The following is a 12,471-nucleotide window of genomic DNA, read 5'->3' as shown; positions in this document are numbered from 1 at the left end:
AAATCATATGACATTTTTTTCTTAGATAACTGATAAGTTAGTAAGTCTTCATTTTCATAAGGAAGACTTATATGGAATAATTTGCGCCAAAACACGTTAAAATGTAAAAATACTGAAATTCATTTGGTATAATAGATAAAAGCATATCAACAATCATATAACAATGTTATATTCAGAAGGAATTGATAAGTTTGCATAGCTTACCTGTATAAATATTAGTCAGTAGAGTAATGGGCACACAGAATATAGCCACCAAAATATCAGCCACCGCTAAGTTGACGATGAAAAAGTTTGTAACTGTATGTAACCAACGATTCCTCCAAATCACTATGACAACAATTAAGTTCCCAAAGAAAGCGAAGAGAAAGACGATCAGGTATGCAATGGCATAAATGACAATGATAGGTATTGCATGTTGTAACACAGGAAAGTACCTCTCTGTAATATTTGTTGTGTAGGCACTCTCATTGCCCTGGATTTGTCCCAAAGTTACCACAGAGTTTTCGGTAGTCCATCCAACCTTAACGACCTCTGTTGAGCCATTCATAGTGACTATGCTACGCATTAACTCATTTACGTCTTTAATGAAAAGCTTTGTTCATTCACCTCGAATATTTGTACCTGGCATCGACCTACTCACGAGAGAAAGTAGGTGTACTCTTGAGAACTGTGCGACATCAGTCCTGGTCTAAGCCAATGGTGGTGCCGACTGCCGAACGCTCATTCAAAAATCTATAAGCTATCATATGGTATATGTATATTGATTATTGACTGAACATCCTTATGGACTAGAAAACTCCCTCAAAGCGGCACTCGACTACAATCCGCACAGAGCTAGTCAGTATCCTTGATATACTTATATTTTCAAACACCGCTAATGATATGACACGTCTATTTAAGATTTGGCTTTGAAATACTCATGAAGGTTTTGGCCCGACAGTTCGGAGGTATAAAAAGGCGGATACATCAGTTCTGTGTTGATACACCATAATGACAACTGTCGGAACACAAACACCGACTCCTCAGCGGCTCGGCGGGATTCTAAATCAACAAGGCTTGTAAGGGGTATGGACCGATTTGCTAACTTGATTTACTATCTTGTTTGCGAATCGAGGCTTTGATACAGACGTTTTTACATCAGTTGTAACTGGTTTTACTTCTGTGAGTTAGATTCAGTCAGATCTCTAAGTAAAAAAAATATTATTTATGATTATTTCGGTGTTTTCGATTGCTTGGTATACTCCATGCAGATACCATGCATTTTTATTTTTGAGAGTTAGTGTAAGTCAGATTTGTAAGTAAAAAAAAAAATCTTTATGATTATTTCTGAGTTTTTCGTTTGTTTTGTATACTTCAGATTCCGTGCAGTTTTTTAAGGTATGTTTATCGTCACTTGGTTGTGCGGCAAATAAAAAAACACATAATACAACAAAGTAAAAAAAAATATAGTTCGTAATGTGCACATGTTATGGATATCATATATGATAATTATTTTTCAATTAGACATTTAAATTCTGCATATCGACATTTTTTTCACTGCTACTGGTCCAGGTCGAGGTGGATATTTATCGGATACCTCAGCTTACCACGGCCACCCAAGTCCGACACATTCTCACATACTAAATGCTATTAATAGCTACAGTAAAATAAACAAATTATTATAGCATAACATACATGTAACATGTACTGTAAACCGCCGAGATACACATTTTTGCGATATATCTCTCTCGAACGCAAATTCGAATATTTGGCGAATATGTATAACAAATGTACAACAAAAATTATACGTAATATTTAAGTGCTAATTTTATATTAGCGCTTTTCTCGCCAGAAATGTAGTGCTAAAATACATCAAGTGTTTTTGTCTGTATACCATTTACACTAGTCTGACCACCAGTCTCTAAAAATATTTTTTTTAAAAACCACCCACTTAAATATGGCTTGATAATTTTTGATGTCTTTACTTCATGTCTGATTCTGAGGTTTAAACTAGGGGGAGGTAATCTGGTAAAGAACTCTGCTGAGAAAGTCTTATCAGCAACTTAAGGTCTGGAGGCCAGTCTACATTTCCATATCAATTATCGTGATTATGCTAATATCAATTGCACTACCATGTTCAAGATACATTTTCCGGTAAAATTTGATTGCATTAAGTATGTTTATGGTAAACGTAAATCTGATTGACATTTTGTAATAAAAAGCTGGATTTTCTCCGATGGTTTGACATATTTTCCAATAGGTTTTCGTCTTTATGTATGATACACAGTAATTATCTAAAGTATGTTTTCTCTTGCGCTTACGGTGTTGATTGCTGTCAAGTAATATACACCTGACCTATATCTTGATCTGGGTCAATACATCCGTTGGCCTTTCTACTGATTGAGATACTCGATATTCGAGCAGGGAACAATCTATTTCCTCGACCGATAAGCGTTATACGCTTCGGTATGTAGTAATTATGCCCATGCACTTTGGGAGTGGTGGTGGTAGAAACGGTTCATTGCCAACTGTCAGTTTTGTCGACTTTTAAAGACAAAATCATTATATGGCAGCCCTATCAAACATATCCAAAATATGCCACCATCTATATTGTATACAGTAGACTGGCTACCAGTCGCTAGAACATTGCAAAATTCACAAAAAATTGGCTTGATTTTTTTCCTGTACTACATGTCGGATCCTAAGTTTCAGACTAGATAATCTAGTAAGTTTTATCAACAACTTAGGGTCTGGTGGCCAGTCTACGTATACAGAGGTCACTACAAATCACACTTACTGGTTTAATGTTGATCGAGGCCAAAATCGCACCACCTTCTATAATAATTCCGATAAGAAAAATTAGAAACAATGAAAAGTAACTGTATAATGCAGATTTTTTGCCAAGGTCATAAAATAATCAAGAAAAACATATGGAGAAAAGTCAAAAGTTGTATGAAAAATGCATTTTATGAATTTTAGGCTTTATTCATTTGTCGTTTTATGTTCGATTCAATTCAAACTCGAATTCCACCTAAAATAAGTTATTCGTTGTAAAAAAGTTTATGATATGTTCAAAAGTCTGTTCACATGTAGCAACCTTTAAAATCAATGGCTTAATTAATGAGTGCTCTTTTTTTCTATTTTCGTTACACATTGAAACAGAACTAACAATATTGCCTGAATAGCAAATTAAAATTAAAAAGCGAAAAAAAAACTCAACCTGGTGAGTCGTGGGGACATAACATGCGAAATTAAGAAGATTGTGCATGAATTCACACGGAAAGAATCGTAATATATTCCAATGTCAAATAAATTTGGGTAATCACCAAGAACATAATATACGGTGACATTATTGCAGAAAATGTCGATCATTACGGGTATCAAATACCAATGAAAGTGTGTCAATTGACCATTAAGAGAATCATATGTCTATGGAACTGTGTTAAGTTAATTATCGCGTAACAGATATTAATGAGTAATGCTTAATGATTAATTTGATACGATTTAATCACAAGAATGGGATATCCGTCTCAATTTACTTAAGATGATTAGATTACGTGGTGTTTTAAATATAATTTCTATAATCATTACATTGATTAACCGAAACCTGTCATTTCCCGAATTCTTCATTCTCGATGAAATATTTTATTGTTGGTAAATGACGGATTTAGTTCTTTAATGTGGGTTATGTCAACGCCCTACAAAGCCACTCCTAACAACAAATGTATAAGACAAAGTCTGATTTTGAAGTATAAACCAAACCTTTTCACTCCTAATTACGGAAAATTACACCAATAACATGACGGTATTCCTTATATTGTAATAGTTCCCTTAATGAGATACTGATAAATTGGCGATAACAAGTACTATTTTGTCTTCATACATTTTTTTTATTTGAGAACACCAAAATCATGTTTTATTGAGTCTGAAAAGATGCCGATAGTGCACGAACCCAGAAAAAGGATCCCGTGTTAAGTAAAAGGTATCGCAAAATAATGCTTGAACTTCACAATGTTGATAGCTTATTACCTCAGTTGTTTGGTTATATCATAATATATACAAAAAATGTTCAGAAAAATATATACGAATATAATGGGTCGCAACGTCGGGTACAAGCATTTGTTAAGATCCAGGGGACCGCGGTGATGGTTAGGATGTCACGTATATTACATATAAATATAAATCTATGTAACTAAATCTTATTTATTCGAATTTTTTTTTTGAAAACAAAGATTTCCCGACATATTATAACAGGCCCTTTACATTTGGGTCGTGAGTTCAAATCCCATGCGCGGCATTTGCAAGGTACAGATGCAGGGTTTTCCAGGGTACTTCGACTTTAACCCATTTCTTAAACTTGGCATATCCTTAGTTGAATGAACCTGGTTATTGATAGAACATTATACCCATCGAACCCAAAGTTTTCCTTTGCTATATTGTAAAAATCTTCAAATAAAAACTAAAAAAACAGTATTTTGCTATTTCGTGTCGCATTCTAAAAGGAGGGAATAGAGTGTCTATGTGAGAGGGTTGGTCGCCTCAGTATCATCAGTGTCGCTACTCGATTGAGACAGTCATCGATCATGGGCCTATCAATGCTAACTTAAGACAAATTCACAATGTGTTTCCTCTCATACTAATATAGATGCTTTCTTCAATATACAAGACCGCTAGGAATAACTAATCGACGCTATATCAATGCTAATATATCTAATTTAGCGTGCGAGCGGTAATTTTAACGTTAATTTTTCCATAACTTTCCGAGACATGAGATAGAAGCAAGAGCATTATATCTCATTTTATCAAATTATGTAATTCAATGACCAAGTGGAATGCTATTATGGTATTATGGTGTCAGATGATACGGAATAATTATTTAATATACATATCATTATGTTTTAATGAAGACTTACCAATTAAAGTCATATTAATCTTGTATAGTTCAGGAAACGACCATTACTTTCATAATTTTAATATCACCCATAGATGTAAAAGCTAAATGAAAATCAACAAATTGTGGAAATATCAAACATAAGTACATCACGTGACAAAATACTACACAATGCTACACACATGGGTACTATTTGCAATAGTGCCCGGGCAAGCGGGCACTATTGAAATGGCTTAAAATTGAACGTGAATGTATCGTGACGTCACCAATACATGACGTCATTATAACGTTGCGCTTCGACCAAGATGTAAAGATGGCGGCAAGGCTGTTGTATGCGGGGATGAAAGCAAATGTTGCTTTTCATCAGAATACAGTTTACTCATGTTCTAATATTGATATACTTTAAATTTTTATGAAGCTGTATTCCGTTTTACAGAAACACAGGTTCCTGTGACAATTCATATGTTGTACTTTTAATGTAACAACGTAGTGTTGGAATGAAGGTAGCCGAGGCATGTTTCTGTTACGATGACATAAAAACGGGTCTCATATGAGGGTTATGTACTAAACCCATTAAGGCCTGGTTGAGAGGGCACTATTGCTTCATAGTATTGTCTCGTGATGGGAGAGTGTCATCGCCTTCGGCTCGGGAACTATTCCATCCCTCAACAATATTATGAGGCAATAGCGCCCTCTCAACCAGGCCATAATAGATAAATATGATGGAAAGATGCTGCATCGCAAAAATGGCCAACATAGGTTCCCGTGCCTTGACAAAGGTGGCAGTTGGTACACCTACAGAACAAGTGCACAAACGAAACCTGGATTTAGATTGGCATGATGGCTTGTGCGCTGTTGTCTAATATATCTGACAAATTTAGAATAACTGTTAAGATAAAATTGATGCAATATCTTACATAAGATTTACTAGGTTTAGCCTGATATGTTCAACAAACATATTATTTGTAGTCGAGATAACCTGATTCTATGTGAAATATAATATTTACGAGCCTAACGACCTGATATGATAAGTAATATCTTTATGACGTTTCTAACAACCCATCAAATCGTATCTGTCATTTCAAAGCAAAGATACATAGTTCTAGATAACATCGGATTTACTTGTAACAAGGTAAGGATGTTGCTTCGATTTTTTCTCTGTGATGAAGTTTTCTGTCGCGTGACCCATTTTTACGATAAAATCTTCAGGCTGCGGCGTAGACAATGGGGACATTAAAACCTTAATACAGGATTTTTGAGAATGTCTCACATGACTAATTTTATTCGGGGACATTCAAATCCGCGGCGGCACGGGGATGTAGTCTTTGTTCTCATACTTTGGTCAAGGTTACACAGCATGGCTGCTGATTTATGGGAATTATGGCGACACACCATCTAATGTCCCAGATAAATCACCAAAGCTAATGCTGTTGTAACTTGAAAATAAACCATGTCATAATGTAGGGATTTTTTGGATTTTGCTTCGTGATTGCATGCTAGACATGCGTATGAATGGTGAAGTCTACAATGTTTTTGATTTCAAAGTCATAACATGGAAAACAGCAGGCGATTCAGCAGCACAAATAAAGACATCACATATATATATATATTTATATATAATATGACCACACGATAGACACAACAAGATAATTGAAACAAATACTAGCCTTTCTGTAAATATATGTTCTCTCGAGAAACAATTCCGTCAGGGCAAATGGTATACGACACTGACATAAGTGCTTCCATAATTTAATGTAAAGTATGATATGTTCCAACATATACAACATAATGACCGTATTTACTACCAGCTGGATTTATTCCGAGACCCCACTTTGACTAGATATATTTAATTCAATAGGCCTCCAAGGTCGACATCCAGACAAAGTGGTGTTACGATACAGCTCACAGGAAGTGGAATGAAATTCGGGTTCTCTCTTACTGCTATGTGTGTCTCTTTATATCACTTCCGGAAGTTTTAGACACAATTATATTAATGATAATGATAGTGTTGTTTATAATGGCCATCTTGTATTACATGGATCCACATTGCTCTACTACTTTATCCCTAAGTCAATAAACTCCGTCAGTATATCACTGTCTTGTATCTTCTACGCTGGCTGATCAGAACCTCTAATATCGCGGTTATCTGTCGAAACATATATACAAACGAGATTTCTGTATCAACATCATTTATCCGTAACGGAGATATATCCATTGACCTCTGACCTACATCTTCAGAAAGAAATAACTACCACTATTCTTACGGCAATATTGAATCTCATAATATCACTCTCCCTGCAACTGCACTATGTAACCTCAAAAAACGGAGTTGGCGTTGTGCAATATGATTATATGTTGACGTCATAATTATTCTGACATCACGACTACCGAGCATGCGATCACGGAAATGACTGTTGAAATTGCTGTTCCATTCATGCCGATAATGAATCGTCTCTAAATTAAAAATTCATTTTTTTTGTATTCTATCACATAAAGTTATCAAAAGTATTGAATTGCATTCAGCTCTCACTCAATCTTACTTACATTCTTTTTCAACTTTTATGAAAACCGTTTTTAAATATTTCTTCTATTCTTACACTTCAAACGATAGTCTTTGACCTAGAAATTCAAACAGACTTCCGCAGTCATCAGGTGTACGGCTAAAGCTCAATTTAGCCTTTCTGGATGAACGAATTTGGAACATTGATATTGCAAATAAAATCGGTATCACGTTTCGTCCGGCTAATTGTTCATAGATGAATAATTAAAAATATTAATTAAGCAGATAGCTTCCAATTACCCAAGGTTTTTCAGTTGCGTGGTTTATTTATATAGACATCAACAGAGCATGACACTACAGCACGCTTTGTTGGTTATTTACGACAGAGTGACAAGCTATAATTGAAATGAACATGGGCCGTTTGGACCGATTGGAGCTAGTCTCGGAAGCAGATATCGACGACATTCGAGACAAGTACCGTAGATAAAACAGCACTATGTGTACCCCAGTAATTAGTGCTATTGGTGTAGTATTCTTTTGTATTAGATCTAGGTCAGCTGTTTTAGTGCAGTTTATGTAACATGTGTGACATTTTCAATGAAAATTTATGTGTATAACATACCTATGTTGTCAAATGTATCCATGCGCTTTATTTTAGAACATACAGTAAATTTACATATTTTAGCGCTTTTCGCCCAATTAACACATGTATTTCAAGGAAACTCCGTTTTCATAGTACTCATGTTCTAAGCCAAAAAAAAATAATAATAAAAGAAATGAATGAAACCAAAACAGATTGGGAAACCAGTGGCGAAAACAAATAAAAATGTGTCCTTATTTTGACTCATCCTTTGTAACTGCACATCACACAAGATGCATATTTCATGTTGAATGTTGCTTAAGTAATATTCCTGAAAAACCTGTGTTTCCATTACTATGGTGTATAATAAAAACATGTTTAATGAAATAAAAAAAAGATAATTTTACCTAACCTATGTTTGCGGGTAGGCTAAATGTCCTTGCGTTTGTTTGTTTGCTTTATTGATTTATTTAAGTCGTTATCCTTGCGGTATATATGAAGGCTGGCAACTAAGTTCTTTTTCAGCGTATATTTACTTGACAGTTTCTCAGAGATATGCTCGTTTTCTACCCCCTAGGGGATCTTTCTGGGGAAGTGTTTGGCAAGTTTTAGTTTCTATAAGCAAAGAAAATGGTTCGACATCATAAACACCATTTGGTGTCAAATGGACATAATTGGCACGTTTGACCTCCAGGCTACCTTGTCATCCGTTGTGGTAACACATCGTCTAGATAAGATAATTGGGACAAGGAAGCAATTCCGACCATGTGGACAAAAGTTATCGAATTTCCAAGGCAGTTGGTCCCTTAATCAAGACATTCTATATCGAATAAACAAAAGTAAATGGCAAAGTAAACAAATACCATAATATTCAAAAACAGATCGGATGAAAGTAACATTTGAGTTTTTATTAAAGTAAGAATTTCAAGTCAGTCTGTTCCTTTGTCAAGACACAAATAACACAAAACGATATTGTGATATATAATCAATAGAAAATAGCAAATGAAACAGATACGATACTAGAAATAATAAAAAACCTAATTTGATAAATGTTATATCAATCGATGGTTATTCATTTTTAGTTTTTCAAAGTAAGAAATTTTCAAAGAAGTTTCTTTATTAAGATACACAAAACAAACAAGGTCACGTGATATCGTAAAAACAATAGAAAATAACAAAGAAAACAAATACGATAGTAATGAAAATTATCAATGTTTGTTTATTTTTATAAAAGATTTCTTTCACACAAAGTCATAACCTTCAAGACTGAATGTTCTTTTAACAGAGTCGACGTAACAAACACGGTCACGTGATATAGAATAACAACAAAAATGACAAAGAGAGCAAATACGAAAATTATAGATAAAAACGAAAGCGAAAGTAATTGGCAAATATAATATAAATAACTAGTTGTTCGTTCAATTTGTGAGATAATTGAGAAAAAAAATCTTTGTGGAATCTGCTTAGGCATTTAACAAAAGTTTTGAAAAAAAATTAAACAGAAAATAATAAGTGACGTTAGAAGTTCGTCACAAAAAGAGATTCTGATAAGAAAACATTCATTGAATCGTTTGATTTCTTACAGATATCATGAGCCATATATCAGAATTGCTATGTGTCAACTTTCTTGAAAATATCATCTTCAATAACACGCTTAAACATAGGCATTCTTGTTTGCTTATCTTGTGTTATTATCCCTTCGCTTCGAGTGCCATCCAAAGCCGATGATAGGCCAATCCAAGCAAGGGAAGTAGTTCGGAGCCATACTCGATTAACCGTTCTGGTTCATCATAGTTAATATGTCACCATCACAACGCTCAATTTATCATACCGTCCTCGATTCCTAACTTTAGGCAGTGTTCGTTTGTGAGTATAAAAGTTACTTTAACCTGACTTTTCAATTAAAATAGATTATTTATTCTACTTTGATCCCTATGGTGAATTTCAAGTTAAGAAATCCCTTAAAGTTAAGAAATGTTCCTAAAGCTGGGCCCTGAACACATGCACATGAATAAACACCATAGGCTCATTTTTGGTTTAATAAAGAGTTCATTATAGATGTCTTGGTTAGTATTCTATAAAGTCAAAGCTGGCAACTCAGTCACGCAATTAAAAGCATATTTATTCCAACTAACATGTTATAATTCATACACGACCGTATTTCGGAAAGGGTTATCTTTCATTAAACGTATCATTCAATGCAAACACTTACACACAATCCAAGAAAACATCGTCAAATTCTGACCATCACGGCCACACATTATTTTGTAAGCATATGAACCTTAATCTCCGTATGGTAATGAGATTGTGGACCAGGGTAGCTAGTAGTTTGGGAAATCGTCAGAATTTGATGTTGTTTTCTCGGATTTCTCCTGTTGTGTATAAGTGTTGGCAATGAATGACATGTTAAATGAAAGATAAACATTTTCGAAATACGGTTGTGTATAATTTGTAACATGTAAGTTGGAATAAATGTGCTTTTTAATCGCTCAAAGTTAAGTGGGGTGCCGTAAGTCACGTGATGCAAATGCCCGTGTAATAAACCACTCAGCCGACATGGCTCTACTAGGACATATAACACATGAAAAAATAATACACAGCCTGGCCAGTATAAACAACCTGTTCGCCACCTTCAGCAGTAGACGCTGCTCGAATGTTATCTTTCCATCTTATCTCAACACATCCATTTCAGAAATACAAGAATCTATTAAAACAGGCAAGTATAATCATCCACTCTTCCCGCTAAATGAAGTTTAACACCCTACAACATCAAGGCCAGATAGTATAATCCGTACCGACATGGCACTAATCACAACATGTGTGGTCTTAGAAGCTTAGATTGCTTTCCCTTCAACTCAACATGTCAGAAATAAAATTGTGTTATAAAAAAATTTGGTGATCCTTTTCTTTCATTTGACCTTAATTAATACGACAATAAATTTCAAAGTCTAGATACATCATTCGTGTTTTGGCTGCATATAGCATATAATTTATAATATCTGTGTATCATTTTTTTTGTGAAAAAATATCCTCATATATAAGAATACATTTCGCAGACAAATAGGTCATTCTTTATTAAGCTAAATACTTTACCGTTAAATTCAACAATATTAAAATGTCAAGCTATCAAACGAAATAAAATTTGTCATTGAATACAGTACCATGAGATTTGACCGTATGTAATAGTACGTAGGCCAATTATACGTAACAGCCTATCCTTCCTAGCTGACAGACAACCATTCTTAGATGACAGCCGACCGTTCATATGTGACAACCGACCGTTCTTAGATGACAGCCGACCAGTCGACCGCACCTAGATACCAACCGACCGTTCCTGTGTGACAACCGCCCATACTGTACCTATATGACATCCGATAATTCCCAGTTGACAGACAACCGTTCCTAGATGATAGCGGACCTTTTCTTTGTGACATCTGACCATCCCAACATGACTGTCAACAGTTAATAGAAGATAGACGATTTCTAGGTGACAGTCGAACGTTCTGAGGTGACATATATGACCGTTCTTAGCTGACAGCCGACCGTTCTGTGTGACAACCGACCTTCCTAGATGACAACCGATCGTTGCTAGATGACAGCCGACATCACCGAGATGACACCCAACCATTATTGTTTGACAATCGACCGTTCCTAAATGACAACCGACATTACCTAGATGACACCCAACTGTTCTTGTGTGACAACCGACCGTTCTTAGATGACAGCTGACCGTTCCGAGATGACAGCCGACCGTTTCTACATGACAACCAATCATTTGACATATCGCCATCCCAATGCCGGTTTCCATTCGTTAACGTTCACCTAGATGAACGTTCAATGTTACCATGCAGTTATTGTAAACAAAATCGGCTAGTATTTGCGTATAGTGAACAAGCCCAGCAAGTGAAAAAATACATTTGTGGATGATAATTATTTAGTTTGTCTGTACTTTCAACTTTATTCGAATGAGGATGTGTGAGAAAATTCTTCGTCTTGCAAAATTTTTTCAACAGAGAGCTGTCTAGTCCGCTTAACCTGCCTATATTATTAGTCTTGTAGTGGCTTTTGTCTATTATATATAAGGCAAAAAAAAATTAAAAAAGCCTAATTATATAGGCAGGTTTAGTGGACTAAGAGTAATAATATGCATCGAAATAAACAAACGCGCGAATAGCTCTCCCGACAGATAGGTATCATTGGGGAAATCGCGATTATTTATCCCTGAGAAATTTAACACGGTAATGTTCAATATTAATGACAAAACGACACAACGCTAAAACACTTTATTGGTCGCATTCATACACTAAAGAGGATATCGATCATATTCACAGTCGTAATTAAGTCTGTTCAAAAAACGGAACAAATAGGTCGACATTTAAGACACCTATGGGAATACGTTAATATACTTCATGGTGCAAAGTGCCAACTTTGATTTATAGAGCCATTTCGAAAAAAAATGAACCAATAACAAAACTATGATTTCCAAGCATCGTTTTCTGGGATGACTCAAAATGAGTTGAT

At 35.1% G+C, this 12,471-nt stretch overlaps 1 protein-coding gene across 1 annotated transcript in view; it reads right to left on the bottom strand.

The window, feature by feature from the left end:
- LOC138324603 (neuropeptide FF receptor 2-like) overlaps positions 1–788 on the bottom strand; it is a 47,865-nt gene extending 47,077 nt beyond the window's left edge. The window contains exon 1 of the mRNA XM_069269654.1: positions 205–788. Within this exon, the coding sequence (XP_069125755.1) occupies positions 205–565 (361 nt within the window). The 5' untranslated portion in view covers positions 566–788. The remainder of the gene's footprint in view (positions 1–204) is intronic.
- Positions 789–12,471: the final 11,683 nt, after the last annotated feature.

Source organism: Argopecten irradians, chromosome 5 (assembly GCF_041381155.1).
Source record: "Argopecten irradians isolate NY chromosome 5, Ai_NY, whole genome shotgun sequence".
Classification (NCBI taxonomy): Eukaryota; Metazoa; Mollusca; class Bivalvia; order Pectinida; family Pectinidae; genus Argopecten; species Argopecten irradians.
Note: the sequence above shows the minus strand (reverse complement) of the source record. Positions and strands in the feature narration are given on the sequence as shown.